The 21,107-nt window shown below is 48.3% G+C and overlaps 1 protein-coding gene across 4 annotated transcripts in view; it reads left to right on the top strand.

Annotated features, from left to right (window-relative positions):
- Positions 1-2,314: 2,314 nt before the first annotated feature.
- Positions 2,315-21,107, top strand: part of COL5A1 (collagen type V alpha 1 chain) — a 168,091-nt gene continuing 149,298 nt past the window's right edge. For 3 of the 4 annotated variants that reach the window (XM_084494108.1, XM_084494109.1, XM_084494110.1), the window contains exon 1: positions 2,318-2,473. In XM_084494108.1, the coding sequence (XP_084350234.1) occupies positions 2,357-2,473 (117 nt within the window). In that variant the 5' untranslated portion in view covers positions 2,318-2,356. Of the gene's footprint in view, positions 2,474-21,107 lie in introns of all 4 variants that reach the window. The other variant, XM_084494111.1, reaches the window with a different exon arrangement.

Consider the following 21,107-nt stretch of genomic DNA (forward strand, 5'->3'; position numbering starts at 1 on the left):
ATTGTAGAGTGGATGGGCGACCTTCATGCTCCAGTCCGGAGAGCACTGAGTGGAGACAGGCTTGGGGCTGGTCTCCCTCTTCCAGGGGATCTCTGGGCTCTGCAGGCAGGAGGGCTGAGCTCCAGCAGGAAGGAGCCCATCTCCATCCCATGGGGGAACGTGGGCAGAATGACCATGGCAGCATTGGTGTGGTTGTGGCAGAGTGGGAGGCACAGCCTGATGTGCCAGGGCGGCGCTGAACCCTTCTCCGAGGACATGCTCCACCTTCACGTCTCACCTACGTCAGAATTACCTCATCTTCATAACGCCAGGAATTTCCAGCTGGCGCAGCCAAGCATTTAGCTGCTAAATTAAAGTTTCTACCTCTCCCCGGAGAGTTATTTTCTCTCAATTTTTTTTTTTTTTTAATAAATTAATAATAAAGTATTGTGCTTGGGAGATGCAGTGGGTTTGGCTCCAAGAGCGGCAGAGTGAAACAAGTACAAACATCGGCTTGTTTGTGTTCACGTCTGTCTCCAGAGCTGGGGTACCAGCAACCAGATCCTTTGCTTGGCACTCGCCAGAGCAGCTGGAAGGTGTGATGGATGTTTTTACAGAAAAGAAGCCTTCTCCTCCTCCCTGCTCATGGCATGGCACAGCCGCTCCTGCCGTTGGGCTGCGGGCGCTCCACGGTGGGGCACCCTCTCCCCGTGCATGCTGGTGAGTGCTCCCAGCATCTCTCAGGGGTGGGATTTCTTCAGTGCAGACCCACAGAATATTTCAAGCCTGGTATGTGCAAGGCAGCAAGGTCCCTGGGTTCCTTGCCAAACACCAGCAAGGTTCTCTTTGTGACAGAGACCCCCTGCAGTATGTCCCGTGCCGTGTCTCCAAAGGTAAATCCGATCCATCCCCTCCGTGAAGCCAAAGCTGGCAAGAAGCAAGGCAAGGCCTGGTGTCAGTGGCCAGCTATTATTCTAAGGGTGTCCCCCTCCAAAAAAAAAAAAAATAACTAAAAAATCTCTTGGAAAACAAGATCTCATCCATTGTCCTGTATGGGAGGTGACACGAAGCATTGCCTGCTCCATCCCGCTCATGGTTGCAGCCCGCCGCAGCATCACCTGTGCAGGAGAGGAGGCTAACGTCGCTGGCTCTATGGGCTGCTTGTGCAACAGAGGGGGGCTCAGGAGGGTTAATAAACCCCCAAATTCATTGGGGTGGTGAGTGAAACATGCTGACACACAGAAAGAGGGGCTGGCCCCCGAGCACGGCAGATCTGTGCAGATGTTATTGTCTTACACCTGGGCAAGGGTCCATCGGGGCAGGACGTAAATAAAGCGGCCTGCTCTAGGCACGGCTCTGGTTTCTGTCCTGGTGTGAGCACTGATGCCAAGGGACATCCCACGGCTGTAAACACACACATGGAAAATCGCAAAGTCTGCAATCTGTGGGTTCGTTAGTCCGTGCAGCGCTTCATCCATTAACTTGGGACCTGGTTTTGTAATCGCCACGCGGATCTCCAGCTGGATGCTCATTTACAGCGGTGCCTTTCCCCCAGCATTTTGCTGCTCCACAAGAGCTACGGGCTGCCTACGTAACGGGATGGCTTGGCACTGCAGCCATCTGTGGGCCGAGGTGCAGCAGGGGTTTAATGGCAAACAGCGAAATGGCTGAAAACAGCAGCGGGAAGGGACAGGGGATGCAATGGACAGACACTGCTGGAGCTGCAAAGCTGTGATGTGGCAGCACCGCAGGGCTGTTAGGCTCTGAAATGGTGCTGTAGGATGATTTATATGTATGATGGAGGAGGTATACGCTCTCTATGTATATGTATTACCAGCATTTGGCTGGAAATAAACCCAATTCCACATTCACTTGCACCGCAGAGGGACTTAATGTGGGAATTAGCCACTGACTGACCCCGCTGCTCTCACTGGCAGGGGATCTTTGTGGGATCAGTCACTTTTATGCCCCACCAGGAGCCCTGCAGCAGAACGCCTGCTTGCCTGCACCAGGGCAGTCGGGGCAGCCCCTGCTCTGTGTTGTCCCGTCATGCTGGCAGAGATTATCTCTACTCTGGCACAGCTCTGAACTCTACCAAAATGGGGCCGGTAGGACAGGAAGGGAAGGTTTGCAGGAAACACCGTGGAAGAACCAAGCTCAGGGGGGGAGAAAGGAGGGAAAAAAAAAATAAAAAAAGAAAAGAAAAAGAAAACAAGCAGCAGGCGGATGAAGTTTCACATTACGAAGGGCTGAGGTACCAGCTGAGCCCAGTTCTGGGTGATTGAGCAAGGCAGGAGCGGGTTTTATTAGGAGCTGAAGGTAGGAACCCTTTTCTTTGTTTTCCTGGGGTGATGCTGGGCCAGGGCTGAGCTGGAGGATGAACACCAAGAGAGGGATTCCTCTGGATCCTGCTTCTGGAGGGCATTGCTTGTCTTCTGTGTGTGCTGACCCAAGAAACACCCTTCAGGAGGCCTCTCCTCAGCAGGCAATGAAGGTGGGAAATGCTCTGAGAGCTCCATATAAAATTTGGCCTGGTTTGGGGGATCCAGGGGACCTGTCCTGGTGTGCAGGAGGCTGTGGGTACAGCTGCCTGGGGAGGACCCCCCAGCTAGGAGTGAAGGCACAGAGAATGTTTTCTTACAGAGATTTCATCTTTTCTTTGTGTGCTCATCTTAAAAAAAAAAAAAAAAAAGAAAGCCTGTATGGTTTTGATGTGGGCTAGGCTGGATATCATGGGTAATGACAGGCTAAAGTCCCTAAATAGCTCTGTAGGAACAGCTGGCTGAATATTATAGCTTGAATAAGACCAAGTCTGCTACTGGGTGATCTAGAAATTACAGACATACCCCTGCACGTCTATGGAGAGACTGAGAGAAGGGAGCTTAAAAAAATAAATGCTATTTATGTGTGTGAGCCTGGTATGATAGAGAGGCATTCATTTCAGTACACCTAGAATGTAGAATATTTGTAGTGCTGTCATGCCTTAGTAGCAGGCTGGTACAATATTTTGTATAGGATGAAAAGCTCTGAACCTAAAAGGCTCTCCCTTGTGACCCATGGGGAGGATGCTCCCTGGGCCCCCCTGCTTTTTGGGAGGTTTCTTTCTCCTTGCTCTGGGAGCACAGGCTGCTGAACTGGAAAACATTAACTTCTGTTGGAGTGGGGCTTGATTTAAAGGACAGCCTTCTCAGGGGTGAGAAGCAGCTTTGCAAATACATTAATGAGCTTTCCAATGGCTGGGCTTTATGTTCTCCTTCCTACTGATAGCAAAGGCGGCATGGTATCTTGGGTTGTGATATTTATTGCTTGCAGCTTAGTTTGATTCACTTGAACCTGAATTTCCAAGCCACATTAAAGTCAAGGGGTGTGAATCCACTTAAATTGAAACCAAATGACAGCTGGCTGGGATCCCTGGGAAGGGAAGCTGTGGAGCTATGCACGCTTCCCACTGAAGCTGATGGGGAAAGTGGTTTTATACCTTTGTCAGTGAGAAAGCTCCCATTAGCTGCTGGTGGCAAAATCAAGTTTCCAGTCAAAGTGTATATTCAGTGTCTGTGCTTGTAAGCTTTGTGTGTGTGTGCACGGGGACCTGAAATGGTGAAAACTCATCTGAAGACTCAGCCTGGAAGCTGATGCAGGTTGCTTAGGTCCAGGCTGAGCTGCTGTGGGCGTGTTCATTGAGGAGAGGAGACTGTTTTCAGCCTAGATAATTAAAAAGTAATTTGACATAACCACAAAATAGCATTCCAGGGACTAGAGGCACCATGTCTTCTTCCTCATTAATTAAAGATAATCCAAAATTACTGTCTTTAATTACTTGCAGAGAAGGGCTTAGGAGCTCTAACATGATGCAGTATTTGAAGCTGAAAAATTCCTCAAGTCCCAGGACAATGTGAACCAGCATCCCCTCGCAGTGCCACTAGGAGTAAATATCTTTATGAACAATTAAGATGTGTAATTCTGAGTTATTGAGGAGATGAGTTGGGGTGCCCATGGTATCAGGATGTTGTTTTGCAGTTCTGCTGGTGCTGAGATGCTCAGAGGGTTGGTTTGCTTTCTTCTCAAGTGTTTTGTGTTCTTAATCCACGTTGAATTAGTTCCAGCTATTAGCAATAATTGCCAGCTTCCACATGAAGATGAGCTGAGTACTGCAGAGCTGGTAGTTATGAGTTTATCCAAAAATACTTTTTAGGTGTTTCCATGTCCTTCTGTTTACGTGCAGGTGAGAAGCTTTCATTATTTCATGCTATTTCTAAGTGCATGTAGAGGAGCACTAATGCAGAAATGTTTGGTCTGATCTAATTTTTTGCAGCTGTGTGCTTAAATTTTGAGCTTACCATGAGCATTTTTCCTCTTCATCCAGATCTCAGCAGGAACTAATCTTTTACCTGCTGGTTCTCAGCCGTCACCCATTTGCAGATTGAGTCAAAGCAGACTTGGAAGAAAGATACGGAAAAAAGATGGGATAACATCTCTGACTTCTGGGCAGTGTCCCCAGACCCAGAGATGGAATGGGGAGGTGGTGGGTGTCTGCTGGAGAGCCAGAGAGCTGGGGGTGTGGGGCTGGCACTGGTGTGTGCTGGGGTAAAAAGGAAGAAGGATGGCACTACTTGCAGTCTATGTGACATCATTTGCCAAACAGGCCCCTGAAAATTGAGCTAAAAGCCTGGGAAATAAACCTGGGAAGTTGGGGGGATAGTCTGAAGCTGGTGGAAAATATGCAGTTAAAAGCACTTTGAAATACTGCTGAAAAGGTGAGAATTGAGCTCTTATGGGGTGCAGCTGCTGCTTGGCAGGCCCTGGGGTGTGTGGTGCTGACCTCTGCTCAGGGGTCCTCATCCAGGAGCAGGGAGGGACAAAGGAAGAGCTGCTTTCCATCCCAAATCCTGTTTGGGGTGTGATCTTATCCTTTTTGTCTCTACCCCTGATTCCCTGTAAAATAGGAATGAGGATTTTTATTTTCTTTTTTAATGGGGCAATCATTTTCTTTCAAACAAAGCATTTGGGTTCAGGCCTGGTCCCGTAAGACATACTTGAGGTTACACCATACAGCCCAGCTGGGCTTGTCTACTCTCCTGTGGCGTTCCCTTCCCTCTTCACTTTATAGATAGCTTATAGCCTCGTGGCTCCTGAGCTCATACTTTCCTATTGAGCTGCTTCACACTAAATCATCATTGACCATTACCACTCTTCCTTAGCTTCTTACTCTGATTTCATGCGGAAATAATTCTTTATTCTGGCATTATCTGAGCTTTCTGTACCTTTCAGTAAGTCTGGCATTGCAATGCCATAATTTAAGAAAGGGATGGGGGAGGCACAGAAGATGGTATAGAAACACGATGCAGTTCATCTCACTGCAGCAAGCTGTCCAAATGCACGCTTGCTGCACAAGAGATCAGACTGATACATTCATTTCAGAGCCAAGATGTGAGGATGTTTTGCTGCATGTTATGCAGGATTCAATGGAGCAGAGAGGGCTTAAAGCTCCCCCAGTCATTCCCTGCCTATGACAAACCGTGCCATCACGCTGCTGTAAGGCAGGAGCCACATACACCGTCTTTTTTATATAAAAAAAGGAAAAAGTACGAGCAAGGCTTTGAAAACCCATTTATAGCTCCCACTGCAGCTTGCATAAGTGTCACCTCGCAGTGTCTAGCCAGGAGACAACTGTCTGTAGCTGTGAGCCCAAAACCTGGGGCAGCTCCGGAGCCGTGCTGGTGGCGAACAGCCCCGTGTGCTCGCAGTCTTGGAGCTGGGCTCTCGCTGCATCAGCTCTTTCCATCGTGTGGGGGGGCCTGGGATGCGAGTCCTCCTCCTCCAGCAAGAGCAGCAACAAAAGTCACTCTTTAGCCCCTGCCAGCTAAATGGAAGAACTAATCAATCTGTCCTGCTCTGCTTGTTTAATGTTCCTCTTCTGCAGAGAAGTGAGACAGTTACTTACACTTTCCAATATGTTGGGACAGTCTTTTGGCCTCAAAATGCTCCAGAATAATGAAAAAGTCTATTTACAGTAGCAAAAGCTCAGTCTGCTCCCTCCTGGGATTAATTTACTACACTGGGATTTCTGAGAAGACTGTTTTCTGTCTCAAAACTAAGAGTGGCTTGGCAGCTGCTTATTAATGCCAGGTATTAAGCTTTCTCAAAGGTACCATGTGATTTATTTCTTAAAGAATTTTGTGAACCTTTCTGAAGGGGAAGGGGAGAATAAAAAACCTTTCCTCCTGTGGTGACAGCAGCGTGGTAATGCTGCTCTTGGACCATGGATGCATTTGAGGGAGGAGAGCCCTGCTGGAGCTGCAGGCAGTGTCTGCACAAGGGGCAGGCTGCAGCTGGGCTGCCCTGATCCCCCTTTACCCAAGGGCTGCTGGTGTTCCCAGCCTGATGGGGAAGGGCTCAACCCCATCACTGTAGTGTCAGACCAGGCAAATAGACCCTGCCGTGGGGCTGGAGCGACTGCATCCACTGTAATCACCTCACTTTGCAGGGCCTGATGGCTGGTCCATGTTTCAGGGAGCCAGGTTTGGACAAGAAACTGCTGGGACAATCTCAGCTTAAGCTGCCATTTCGGTTTCCAGTTTTGCTTTGTTTTCAGCAGTAATTGTGTGATTGCTCCTGCAAAATGTTGTTTGCATTGCCGTGCATTTGGGCATGCAGAAATGCAGCTGCTTCTGTCCTTGTTGTGGAAGCTGGTTCAGGAGCAGTGGGACCCAGCAAGGTGCTCGTGTCCTGGGGGTGCTGTGCTGGAAACCTCCCAGGAGGGCTGGAGCTGCCCTGTGCTGAGGCTGTTGAACCCTGTGCAGCAACAAATGGGTTATAGGCAATGAGTTTTGCACCCTGCTGTCTGATGTTGTGGTGGGTAAGTGAAGAGGACAGCGCTGTGAGCACCAGACACATCCTGTTATCTGGGACTGGCTAAATCTGTACCTTCTGGGGACTGGCTAAATCCACACCTTCTGGAGGCTGCTGTGTTTGTTACAGCTATGGTTTTGCTTTGCTGTTTAGCTGTGGAGGAGTACTCAGGGAGGTTCTGACACTTGATGCTGTATATCTGTCTGCCCATGGTGTAGTGCTGTATCTCTGCCCCGTGAAAAATGAACAAACCCAAGTGCTACACTGAGACGAGTACAAAGGAAGCAGGGTTTGTCTTCCTGCATTCCTCTCACCCCAAATGCAGGCTCTGGCCTTTCCTTCCTTGGCTCCCCAGCCCGTGCCTCCACGCACACGCTATCTTGCCAGTGCATTTACATTCTTTGAGCCGAAATCTGACTCGGAGCTCCCGCCGCAGCTTCGATTCACAAAATTCCAGGCTCACGTCACCGGAGTCAGTTAAGAAAATAAAAGCCCAGAAGAAATGAAAAAGCCAGCTGTGTATTGTAGTAGAAGTGCCGGGAGTCTGCTCTTCCAGGTCACAACTGTGATTTCACTTCTGTCTCGGGATGCCAGTTGGTGTACGGCAGTCCCGGAGCTATATGGAGGGGTTACAGGTTTCTTCGTTGCAGCCTATAGATTCTATAGCAAGACAGCTGACTTTCCATTACTGAGAGCCTCTGGACCCCAGAGGGTCCCTGAAGGCAATTATTCCTAAGGCTGACCAGCTCATAAATTTCACATTTCATTAAATTGGTTGCTCTTGTTTTAAAAACAACATCCCAGCTGTTCCTCGTGTCCACCTCAGGTCTAACAAGGAGGGAAAAAGCCAGATTTGTCCAACAGTCTCCCAGACTGTAGCTTTTTCCATACGATACCTTCCCATGCGTTAAAGCTCTGCTAGACTCGTTATGATGTCTTTGAGCTGCGAGATGTTTGGCAAGAAGAAATCCCTCTTTCTCTTGCGTCAAGAGAAAGCCATGGTATGTATGAGAAATGCAAATAGCTCGGCTAATTCGGGAAGGCAGCGGCGGAGATCATGGCCCGTGTCCCACGGAGTGGGGTTGCGCCTTGGCTGCGGCTCCTCGTGCGGCGTGGGTTGTCAGCTGGAGCTGCACTGCTGTCTAACCTCTGGACAGGATCAGGGATGAACATAGCACTGCCAAAAGCAATTCAGCTCCTAGGAGGCAGCTGATATACTGCGACATTCTTTTTCTTGCGGGAGATTTATTTTCTTACCAGATAGCCTCAAAATTCTCCTGTTGAACTCTTTTCTGGACGTGGAAGAAATACTTCTATTTGCGCACACGTTGAGGTACTCTGCCGGCTCACTAGAACTGCTTGCACTTCCAAATTTGCTTACAGGATCGAAGTAGGCTGTGGAGAACAAGCATTTGTGATGGCACTTTCCTCCTCTTTCTGCCTTTCCCTGAAGCGTAGCAGCAGTCTTGTCTGTCACCTCTAAATACTGAGGTTTTCCATTCTAGTTCCAGTGTGTGCAGGCTGGCTGCGGTGTAACCATGCATAAGCTAGACATGATGGTGGAAACTCTGTGGCTGGGATGTTCAGCGACTTCTCAAAAGCCACAAAGCTGGATTTTTGCTGCATGTTTGCTAACAATGCCCACAGATCATCTCCTGTTCACATTGCTGTGCTTTAAAAGAGACAGGAGTGATGGCTGTAGCTCTCCTCATCCCCAGGGCTATCGATGCCAGCCCAGCATGCAGGGAACAAGGGAGCCCCTGTTTAACCTAATGATGATAACTGCATAGCCAGCGAGGGGATGAATGACCCTGCGGAGCTAAATGCTTTTCAACCTCAGCACAATGCTGAAAATGTGCTGCTTTATCGTGGAGCCTCCAGTGTGCCTGCGAGAGGAGTGGTGATGTTCCCACCTGCTGCTGGGGAGGGTTAAATGGAGCCTTGGGAGGGAAGGCGTCCTTGCTGGGAGGAGGGGATACTACGATGGCCAGAGCACTCTTGTTTGTTCTCCTTGCCTCTCCCAGGACTGCCTGCAAGGAGGTAAATCACTGAGTGACAGCCCTCTGTTCTTCAGGGCTTCGTCTTCAAATGGCAGTGCTCTCATTGCACGCCTTCAGAGTTGCTGGGACAAATTCTGCATCTAATCTCTGCAGGGTTTTTGTGCAAATGGCCCCAACTTTCTCTTGATTTTTTGCTGTGATGCCACTGACGTTAGGAAAACGCTGCCTCTGTTCTGTTGTATGTGTGTGTTTTGTGTGGGAATTGCCATCCGAGAGGATCTGCGTGTGAATTAACTGCTGTTATGCTTTGCTTTTTGACAAGCAAATGTGGATCTCCCTTCTGCTATTAAATGATACCTGGGCTGCCACAAGCTGAATGTCTTCTGTGAGCTGAGATGCTCACCGTCCCCGAAAGCTGAACTGTGAATTGCAAGATCGGATTCCTTCTGTGCTTGTGGGACTCCAGTAAATGAAAAGCCAGAGCAGGAAAAGCAGCATTCACAGCCTACCAAACTCCGTGTGTCAGAGTTGCTGCAACACTACAGACAAAAGCGTTTCCAGCCTGTCTGAAGAACTTGCTCAATGGTCCATGTGTAATCTACAGATTCTGAAAAATAGTCAGGTATTTAGGTGTTCCTCTGGGGATGCAAAAATGCAGGTGCTGAAGAGGCCAGCATATGGCTTGATTAGGAAATGATATAAGTAGCACATCTGGGAGGTTTCTAATATTAGGACACACTTCAGCTACTATAAAGTATGTTAAAATCTAAACTTTCTGTGATGTGACTGAGTAGCTTTCAGTATCATACTGCACAGGCACCCATAATTGACACATGCCTGTTCCCTGGAATTACTATTGAATTAAACCAAAGTATGTCTCACCTGAAAAGAGCCACTTCTGACTTTCTCCCTTGTCCTGCCTCAAAGTAGATGAAGTGAAAAGTCACTTGAAGGATGTTATTCAGAGCTTCCTGAGAATTATGTTTTCTTGTTTTGCTGTTGGCAAGCTTTGAATCTCTAGGACTAAAACTCGTGGATGTTTACTATTTACCTTCTGCAGCTGGGGAAGCCAGGTTTAAATCTGTGCTCCAGAACAGGTAGGCAGCAGGTCTCAAAACAAATATCTAACGTTGGTTTTTGCAGAGGAAGTGAGTGATCCACCAAAGAGCCAGTGCTAGGGCTGGGTAATAATTTAGGCTTCTTTCCCAGGCCAACAATTCAGTTGAGAGGTGCTTTCCTTTAGCTGTCGTGGTGGGCTACCAGCCCACCGGAGCAATGTCTTGCTGCTGGAAGTCCTCAGCCTGGTCCCTGCTGATGTCTCCTAGTACCTGTTAGAGGCTAGACTGCTTCCTGCTGCCTTGGGACAAATTAGCAGAGGGTGTGGGAGAACTGGTGGCTTGATGGGCCTGCTTCTACTGCAGAGGCACTTTATAAGGAGCATGCAACTGGCCTTGGTGGGACAGGTGCTGCTCCTGCTGGCTGCTCTGTTTCCTTTCCTTGTCTCCTGGGAACCTGATTTCCTCCTCTCCCATCTGCTTTCCACATTTGCTGCCTGCTCAGTGTGGGTCAGAGCTGCTGTGCAGGGGCCCAAGCCCATGGGGGCTGCCCAGCAGAGCCCCTCCAGTGCTGGGAACTGGGGGCTGTGATGCTGTGCAGGGAGGCACGGGGGAGCCCGTGTACAGGAGCACAACTCAGGCTTTCTGTGACTGGCTGTCTTTATTCAAATACCAATCTCAGCACCTTATTGTGCAGAAAAAATGGTGAAGCAAAGAAATAAACTCCACAGGGCAATGGGATTTCTTTGTCTGTAAGTAGTTCTGCTGACGTGCCTGGGTGTAACTAGGCAGAGGTCAGGTGCAGGGGCTTTAAGAAATAACTTAATTTTAATTTTTTTGTAAGTTTTAAAGTTGGACTAACTGTGCTTTGTAGCTGTGTTCTTTTGATTGAGTGTCTGTCATATTATAGATGTTCTTGGAGAGTTGAGAGGAAAAGCAGCTTGCAAATTCATTAAGGAACTCTTCCGTGAACCTTGCGATTTCCAGTGGCATATCAAAAAAAAAATCAGCTTAGAAAAGCAGCAAGTGTTTTAGGTGCCTGGCCAAGCAGCAAACATCCTCCAAGTCGTTTATTGCTAGTCAGAGGCAGGAAAAACTGTTGCAATGAAAAGTGAAGTTACTTGGAAGTTGGAATGCCCTTTCATTTGAACACAAATAGTTTGTTTTCATCATTTCTCTCTGTGAATTGGACACATCTGTCTTAATTATAAAGACTTAGTATGTAAAAAATAGAGCATTTGGAGTAAAAGGTATTATCTTTCAGTGATGCAGTGTACACTAATGAATGCAGGAGTTAGTATGACATGCAGTATCTGTAGCCATTTATTCCAGGGGACTGGACTTCTGCAATGCTGCTCCAGAATCAGTGGGATGCAGAAGGGTCGTAAGGACAGGGCAGCAATCTGTGGATTTTCTGACACTGTGGTGTCTGTACTACTGTTAGCTTCTTCTCAGTATCTTTAAATGTCAAAAGAAATCTGAGTATCTATTCCCTTTTGAGGGGAAAATGTGATCCCAGAAGTGTAAGAAATGCGAAGAAAACAAGAGGTGAATGCTTCCATGACATAATGTGAGGGATGTGCCTTGCCAGTCCAAACTTGGCTGGCATATCGATGCAGTAAGCTGTATCCAGTAGGTAAGCAAATGGTGTCACCCTCTTCCCAGATCCCAAACAACCTCCTTAATGTGTAGGCAGCAGCCGCCGATCCTCATGGAACAAACATGTCCCCTTCCAGCAGGAGAGACAACACAGGGTCCTTTGATTCCTCCTAATTGCCTTTCAGTGTTTGTGGTCCAATTGTACAGTTTCTGCAGAAGTTCAGTAATTTTGGTCGCTGGCTTCCTCTCCTTGCTGACCTACAAATACCAGTTTTCAGGGAGAGATTTATGAGTGGCATAAAATTACCATCTTGTAAAAGCACAAATCATGGCTATAAATAGGGGTCTGGAATATGTGCAGGAGCCCCGAGGGAATAGTGGCTCTTGCTTTGTCTGCCCAGGATAGCCCTGCTAACCCAGGGTAAGGAGCCCGGTGCTCTGACTCTTGTAAGCTGGATCAGAGCCAGCCAACCTTCCCCTAATCCCCATCCTTGCAAGGATGGAAATAACATCTGGCCAGGCTGACAGTGGTCAGGCTGTATAGGAGCTGAGAGCTCTGAAAACTGAACCTCCTCAAGCCTCGTATGCATTTATCTTCCCTTGCAGAACATTAGCAGGCAGAGTTTGTTTTCAGTGAGTTATTTAGCAGAGAGGGGGATTAAGCCGAGGGCTAGCATTGATTAACCCCTGCATGTTGAGTTGTTTAACAGCGTAATGGATTAGTCATGTTTGCTGGTGACCTTTGTCAATTGAATCCTCCATCAGAAGTCTCTGCTGTCTTTTTAAACATACAGATGCTTAAAAGCAGAGTCTATGAAAAAATGTCCCTAAAGTGAGTAGCTGGCTTAGAGCATGGGACCGGGGCAAATAGTCCTGGAATTCCTGATTTTTGGTTTGGTGTAGAGGTAAACCATGGCACCCCACTTCTGTAGCTTGGCTACTTTATGTTGCCCATCAAATGAATCAAAGTGCTTGTGGGCTTCTCTATAACAGGCATGAGGCAGAAGTTGTCTGAATGGAAATGCATTGCTGGAGAAGGACTGAATTTTCTGTGGTACTTGGAAGACTGTAGAATGAGAGTCCAGCTTGGGACAGGAGTTAATGTCACCCTGGGAATTAAACCACTGTCAAGCTTAGTGATTAAGTAGTTGACTTTATTTAAAGGAAGGTATGGGGTAGAAATGCTGTGAGTGTAAATGTGTGAAGCTCCATTGCTTTTGAAGGAGCTATGTCAATTTAGATGATCTAGATGGCATTTCTGCTGCTGGGGGGAGGAAAAACTGCTCTGTGGGGCCAAACATGACCCCACGATGAGCATCTGTAGGAGACAGAGGAAAAAAGGGTGATGTCCCAAACCAGGAGAAGATGTCCCAGGCTGGTCCTGTCCTGGCCCCCGCAGCACCACCAGCTGCAAGGGAATGGGGCAAGGGCTCCTTGTGGTACCCAAGGGCTATGGAGAGCCCTGACTTTGGCCAGCCTCAGGCCCAGTGGAATGTCTGGATGAGGGTTTCTCAGATCTTCCATTTCCTCAGCAGTGCCATGAAGCTGTTATACTTGACTTTACAAGCAAAATACCTTCCCGCTGCAGCCAGGAGTTTTCTGGGCTCATTTTGCCGTAGTACAAGTCAGGTCAAGAAGTTTGTTTGGTTTACTAAAGAAGATACTTCAGTTCAAACAAGACTTAATTCAGCGAAGCCCCATGGCCTCTGAAACTTGATCCCCTCTGGCCTCATGATTTATGAATACAAAGCTGGGGGGAAGTCTTGCTGGAAGAAAACAAGCTGTATGGAAAAAATAAAGGCATCGGAGCAGGTAGGTGTTAGAAACCCATCTGTGCAGAGGTGGCACAGCCAGGGGGTGTCATGAGCTGCAAAAGTGCTCTGCCCTCCTGGGGGGATTTAATCCTGTGGAGGGGAGCAGCTGAGGATGGTTTGGAGTAGGTGCCCTTTAGCAGAGGGGTTGGACTGGGGTCTCTACAGCCCTGTGCTTTTTGTTTTCCACAAATGTGGACAGAACTGGAAGGAGAAAAAAATCCCTAGTGGCACTGAGGTGGTTTGGTGGTGTTCGGAGGTGAGGCTGCACCAGGTGAGCAGCGATCAGGGCAGGGCCCAGCATCTTCCAGCCTCCCCTCCTGTTTCTGAAGCATCCTGCCAAATTCCTGTTGTGAGCAGCACTAAAAAAGACAAAACATCTGGTCCTCATCAGGACCACAAATTTCTGTGCTGGCTGAATCTCCTCCCCCAGTGTTAATTATACAGATACCGATGTGCTGATGTGCAGTTGTTGCCCATGTGCGTTGGATGCCTGCGTGTGCTGGGGGCTCCGTGCGTGTCTGCAGAGCCCCCAGCAAGCACAGTGCTGCTTCCCAGGGCTGGCAAAACCACAGGGAGTGACGGAGCTGATTGCATCCTGAAGTATTTGCTGTGTCACCGTTCCCAACTTTTAACTCAGTTACAAACTGTAGGGCAAATATCAGGGTTCCTAGAGATCTCCTGGGTTGTTTAGGGACAGTGCTGCAAGTGAGAGCTGATGGTGTGTATGTGCATGGCTTGCTAGCTTGATTTGTAAAAGTTATGGGTTAGTTATGGGTTAGTTGTAGCTCAGATACAAAGCACAGCAGACCACAGCCTGCTTGCTTCCTGTACCCTGACATGGTTTTGTGAGAATAGTTTTAATGCCTGAGGAAAGAGCAATTAGGGTTGATACTCTGCTGTGGTCTTTTTTTCTGCGTCAGATGCTTGAAGGGAGGTGAAATGCTAATGGAGTATTTTGTACCTCTTGAAAATGAGGCCAAAACACCTTGGACTTGTGCAGAAAGGTGTCTGAGGAAGAGACCAGCCAACCTGAAGTTTCAGATGGCTGCGAGGGTTGGTAACAAATCCAGCAGCTTGTGGATGCTACAGAAAGATAACCAGCCCTGGAAAATCCCATCCCTCAAACCACTGAGGGTCTACAGTAGGGAATAGGGGGACTTGTGGGTGCTGCACCCTGGAGCCCAGCAGAAGTGAGGGGTCTGGCCCAGGTCTGCACCTCAGGCCAGGCTGTCTGGCTTGCCCCAGTGCTGCCCAAACTGGAAAAATCATCAGTGCGAAGAGGGAGTAAAATACAGCAGGGACTTGTGGAAAGGTGCTGATGTGTCTGAAAAGGTGACTTACTGGAAACACTGAACAGACAGAAGTAAAAATTAGTCATGTTAGAGACCACTTGGTAGCTGGATAGGATTCCTTGAGTGATTCATCCACAAAAATGACTGCTTTGCCTGACGTTTTATTTCCCCTCTCTATTTAGAAAGTAGCTTAGACTTACCGAGACTGTGGCCCGTTGTCTGAATTGCTTTTTGATAGCTGGGTGGTGCGCATAGCATCCTCGTATTCTCATAATTTCTAAACCACTGCTTCAGCAAGGGGGGGAAAAGACGACAAAATTGAGGGCTTTGTCACTCCAGAAGCCCTCAGAGGAATGAACCTGTAATCTTGAGAAATCAAAGGGGAATCCAGGGAATGTTGCCTTGTGTCTTTAATGCAATAAAATTACAAATGGAAATGGCTGCCTGTAAATTGTGTCAGAGTTAATTGACCGAAATACTGGGGAAAAAGCTTTGGATGGAAGTCTCCAGGTTTGAAGCTGCTCGATTTCAGTGGAAGGACTAAAGAAAGGACCATCAGCTGGTGCAACCAAAACGTGCTGGGATGCTTATGTCAGTTACTAGATGTGGATAGAGTAATTCATAAATGATACCAGTTTGGGGTGCACTTGGGCACACAAAAATGTTCACTTTTCATATTGCTACTGGTCATAGGGACTAAAACCTACCTGTGATTTTTTTCACCAGCTCATGTGTGGGGAATAAACCTAGCAAATGCCATTGTTTGTCCTAAGGAGAGCATGTTTAACATGAACAGGAGGGCCTGCTGTGCTGCCTGGTGCTTGCCAGCAAAGGTCAGTATCTGAGGCAGGGGAAGGCTGAACCAGCTTGCCCCATGGTGGGAGCAGGAGCACGGATTCTCAGTGCTGTGACCACACGTTCTTGTGAAATTCACGCAAATATTTTCAGGATTACCGGAACACAAACCATCAGAGGAAAAGATCTCTGGTCATCCAACCCACTCATGGCAGAGCAGGGTCGTTCCCAGCCATGTATAGCTTTGTCCAGACTGATTTGGTGTGACTCAGGCGTTCAGATTTTTTGCCACTTCCTTTGGGCAAAAAAGCTACTTCTATGGCTGAGGAGACCTTGATGTAAGGATTATTTTCCTGGTATCTTAGACTGAATTTTATGGTACTTAATTTCCATCCAGTAATCTCATTTAAACCATGAACTGTACCTGGTTGGTGTTGTGCCCTCCCATATGCACAAGGAGTACACTCAGGTGGCGCAGACTGATAACCCTACCAATTTGGGGGATTACAGAGCTCTGGAACTGCTGTAATACAGAAAAAAAGATAGCTTTAGGGATGTCTGCAGAGCTGTGAGCGTGGATTGCCATGCTTACAAAATCTATTCCACATACTGTAGGTTAAAATTTACAACTTCCAATTTCTTAGGCAGTTTGATATCCCCAAATTTCCAGCAATTCATTTCAGGTTCAGGACTTTCCTGGGTAGGATTCCAGCACATCTTTAGGCGAGAGTTCATCTCGAAGAATCTTACTGTTGGTAGATGTGGTGGGGGAAAATGAAATGCAGACTTCTCCTCCATGCAACATGAAAGCTTGCTTGTACTTAGAAACCCCCAGTTCTGGTATTTAGCAATATCAAATAACTGCACGGACAAAAATAGCATGGTTGAACACATGAAGCAGGTAATGAGGGAGGATGTGATGTGATCACAGTTGACATCTGCCCTGATTGGCATCACAGGTAATCTGAGGTAGCAAGGAGGGGAAGCACCTCGCTTCTAGAAAATGGGTTGTACCAGCAAAACTGCTCACCTGCATTCCTGGAATAGCAACGAGAAACCCAACAATTGCTGGGAGAAGTGACCCTGACAGGTGGTGGGTAAGGCAAACTTGTGACCACAGAGTGCAAGAAGTGGAGGCGCATGGAATGTGAGCTGTCACCTGCTTGTTTGATTCCTGTCAATCCCTTTTTATCCCCAGGGAAATTCTAAAGCCTTTCTTATGGACAGGCTTGAAAAGAAACCCCACAGTGGCCTAGATGGGAATATTCCCAGCAGGCACACGAGCCTGGCCCCTGAAGCCAAATGCCATGGGAATTCTGGACCCGCGGGGAAGCCTTGCGGTTAGGGCTCACCTTTAATCTTCAGTCATGATTACGATGGACGATCTAGAGCTCAGAAATTAACTCTGCAGTCCTGTCTTCAACAAAGCCTTCTTTGGGGTCAGCGAGAGTGAGTAATTGAGGAGTATCTTCATTTTTTTGACCCTTGTGAAGATCACAGGGTAACTCATAGGTCCTTGTGCAGCCTCAGGGCTTAACGCAACACTTTCTGTAGCACCAAGGATTATCTGCCTGCAGTCTAGACAGATTATATAGGGTTTAGCCTGGGCTGTTGACCACAGATCATAGGGGCATTTAGAAATAAAACAGATATGGAAAGTGAATAGCAACTCTCCTGCTGGCCTTCCAGCCTGGGCATAGAGAGAGGAACCAGACTGAAAGGTGAAGGTGAACTGAGTTCATCCTTCTCAACAGGCACAGCAGTGTGATTTCTGCCCTTCTGTGTTTAATATCAATGCATTTCAAACATACAAGGCTTGGAGTTAACACCAAACTCAGGAGAAGGCAACAACACTGGAAAAAGAGGAGGAGTGGAAAGTCTGTTCTCCTTATAATGCTATTTCCTCTATTAAACAAACCTCTTTGACTATGAAGCATTGAAACATACAAAAAAACAAGCCCCACCTTGTGCTGGCTGCTCTTTTCACTGATGGGGCTTGTCCTGGTGCCACCTCATGGCAAAAATCAGATTTAATTTCCACCAGAGCAGCTGAAGCTTGGACAAGCCGTCTGTCCAGCTCCGAGTGCTGGAGCTGTTTTGTAAAGGAATTGGCCACCAAAGCCAAAACAGGTGTTTAACCACCAGAGCCATGTTTTTATTTTTGTTCTGAAATGAGATTTAACTGTAGGAAGAATTCACATTAATCTGATTTAATTAATTTTGTAGCTGCTATTGGACCATAAAGCTTTTCTGAATGGTGTTTCACCTGTATGTAGATGGATAGTTTTTTTTCAAATCTCTTAATTCAAAATGTCTCAGCACTAAACTTGTATTTTTTCTCTTAAGTCTTAAATTACATTTAAGGAATCATTTCCATGGCAGCAGGTGTGAGATCATAGTTCAGGATTATGACTTCAGCATAAAGCAATTCATAAAGGTTGGGTTGGGGTAGGGATGTGTTAAAGGCAGGTTATAAGATTAGGAATAGAGGAAAACTTTTTACAGATTGTGCTCTTCATGAATAACATTTGCAGTCATTGCTGATAGCAGTTGTCTTCCCTGATTATTTATGCAACAACTCAAGCAATTCTAAGAAAGCCATTTTTCAATCTGTTCTCATCAGGTGTTCACAGGGTTTAACTGGTTATCAGTAAAATCTAGTGTTTTTCTGACTATCCCAGTATTTACTTTCAAACTACAGAATGCCTTTGAGTTTTTTGGCTGAATGCTCGTGTTTGACTAGTTTCATAGTATATAAATGATTGCCAATTTCTGTTATCCATATACCTTGAGTCTTTTAAAGCTCACCAGCGTCTCCCATCCTATAAATGGTAGCTGAGCTCAAAATGCATTTAGTCTCAAATACTCGTATAAAAATATCTCCTGTTCCTTAAAGATCTCTGGCCACCTGCCCCTGCTGCAATCCATTCTGTTGGCTATAGAGATGTTACCCCAACTGGCTGCTGGAGGGATTTGGAGTTGGCATGAACCACCCCAACTTGTGTAAGCCTACTCAGAGCCCGCAGCAGCAGATAGATGATCCAGCCTGCTCCAGCTCAGAGGCTGGCTCTTGAAACTTGGCATGCAAATGCTGGAATTTTCCAGTTTGCTCTTACAAGCTTAATTCTGTGTTTCTCTGCTATTGTTGAGGAGGGGCAAACAGGTCTGTGCAAGCTTCTAAATCACCTGGAAAGCAACTGGAGACTGACTTGGACTGCTCAGCACAACTCCCTAGGCCAGGCTCTCAGCTGCTGCGTAAAGCAAAGTGGCTTCACATCTGGTGAAGGTCTAGGTTTGGGTGTTCTGGCTTTTGCTTTGGGAGCCCTTGAAGTATGGGTGGTAAATGAGCACTGCGCTGCTCTGACCTGCTTTTATTTCCTCATTTGCTGCGCTTTCAATGCACTAGATATCCCCCTCCTATTGCTGTATGCCTTTGAAAGTGAAGGTGACTTCAACTCTTTGAGATTTTAGGTGGCAATGGGATTTTCACTTGCAGCTGGAAAAAAAAAGGTCTCATCCCAAAACAATGAGCTACTTGTGTGGTCAGAAATGCCAGCAACATCTGGGGTGAGCAGATGAAGGGTCCTGGTGCTTATGTGGCTGAGGCTGAAATCAAACCCCACCTCTGTCACTGAGGCTGCCAGTGCTTTGAGAGGGCTCTCCAGCTTCTGGGCAGGGATGAGACATCCATAGAAATATTGTGGATGAAACTGCATTGTTTTGCTGCCACAACAAGTGTTATTGGGGAGAGGTCTCTGCAATCTTCAGGGTTTGCTGGTCCTTCTAGCTGTCATAGGTCCTTGTCTGTACTCCTGAGGTTCTCTCCACGTGACCGAAGGAGAGAGCGAACATCTTCCCTCTGTGATGTGCTGTTTGAGTTGTGGAGTAGCTGCTCTGCTCCATGCCAGAGGCACCTGTGAGCCTGTGGGAAGGACTGTCTGTGAGTAGTTGGGGATGTTGGAGCAGGAGGTGCAGTGGTGATGGATGCTGCCCTGGTGTTTGCAGGGAAGCACAGGTGTTACTCGTACCGAAAGAACTCGCCTCCAGGCTCCTCCTGGGTACAGAGCCCAACTTAATTTGTCTCGCCAGCCTCCAGTCATCTGGTTCCTAATGAAAGGTGGGTACTGGAAGAGGCTTTCATCTAAGACGTGCCCGGGAGTGCCACTGGCACCGTACTCACCCTGCGCAGGGCTGCAGCCAGCACGTGCGAGCTGCGTGCCTCCTCCAGCTCCTGGCTCGGGCGTGCAGCCAGCGTGTGCCTCCCCTGCCTCCGGTGAGCAGCTCCATCAGCAAACAGCCTCCCGTGTGTAGCTCGGGCTGGGGCCTTTCCAGGTTTGTATGGAGGCTGGTGGGAGGGGAGGACATCCCAAGAGGTCTAGGTGAAGGGAAATGCTTCCTGCATCTCTTTCCGTGGAACTGTTAGATAGCCTCTTTAGGCTCCAAGCTGAGCGCACAGGCAGCACCTGTTTTTCCTTTGCTCCCTTGTACGGATCTGGTGGGATTTGGCCTCCTGTGTTTTTGGGTTTTTGATGTGCCAGCTGAAAGCAATTACCTGCCCAAGGAGCTTCTGGCAGCTCAAAGATCAATGCTGAGCAAATAGCTCAGTGTAACCCCTGTTGTACCAAGCCTTCCAGTGGATGTCCCAAAGCAGGGACAGGATGAGTGACCCCAAATCATGTGTTGTCCCTCTAATTATTGATGATAAGCAGGAACAGCCAGTGGCTATCCTGGCTCTTGCAGTGCTGAGTGCCAAACCCTTGGATGAGGAGGCAGGGTGCTGAGTGCAGGCGCCAGCCATGGTTATTTCCCCTATGGACAATAAAGGGCCTCAAGGTGCTGCTCTGCAGGGGCTGGGATGCTTCGGTGGGGCTTAGGGCAAGAGTCTGTAGGAGAAGTCGCTGCGCCTTGAAATCTGGTGACCCCAGATACTTGAGTCACAGGACTAGGGACTTTTCAGCTGGGTGTGTGCTGGCAGTGGGCATCGTTCAGGTCAGCAGGTATCGGTGCTAGGAAGCACCTTAAGGGGAAGGCTGTGTCTGGTTGTTTTTCCCTGCCTGCTCTGATCTGGGGCTTGCTGGGGGCTGCAGCGCTGTGTGCCCCCGGCCCTACAGTGCAAGGTTCAGCCTCTGCTAGGACCCCAGGGCCTGAGGGGTGGATGCAAAGTCTGCCTGGGTGCTGGGGTGTCACTTAATGGTGTGCGTCCCTTGGTGTTTGCCACTTCATGGTGCACGTCCCTTGCACCATCCCTCAGCGCTTGTCGCTGGTGCGAGGGACACGCACTGTCCTTTGGCGTTGCTGATGGTGCATGTCCCTTGCACCGTCCCTTGGTGTTTATCCCAAGCGAGCAGTGCTCGGTAGCTCCACAAAAAGACCAAGAGGAGCAGAGCAGTGCTGGGACCGGGGGGCGAGCAGCCCCGCTGCCTCTCCACCGCCCTCCTTGCAGCGCCAGCCTCCGTTTCACCAAATCCTTGCATTTTGCCCCTTCCAAACCCCTCTCCCCGAGAAACCCCAGGGCTGGGGGTGCTGCTAGGAGCCACCCAGCCGTGCTGAACCCCCCCCTCCCCTCAATGTCCCGGACTGGGGCCGGGCCGGGCTGGGGGGCGGGCGGGGGGGCCGGGCCGACCCGGGCGGGGGGGCTGCTCCGCCCGGCCCTGATTTGCTGCTCGGCTCCCAGATTGACAAACTCTTGCCTTGGGTTTAAAAGAAGAAAAGGGAAGGAGGGGA

This window comes from Aythya ferina (genome assembly GCF_964211825.1).
Source record: "Aythya ferina genome assembly, chromosome: 20".
In the NCBI taxonomy this organism is placed as follows: domain Eukaryota; kingdom Metazoa; phylum Chordata; class Aves; order Anseriformes; family Anatidae; genus Aythya; species Aythya ferina.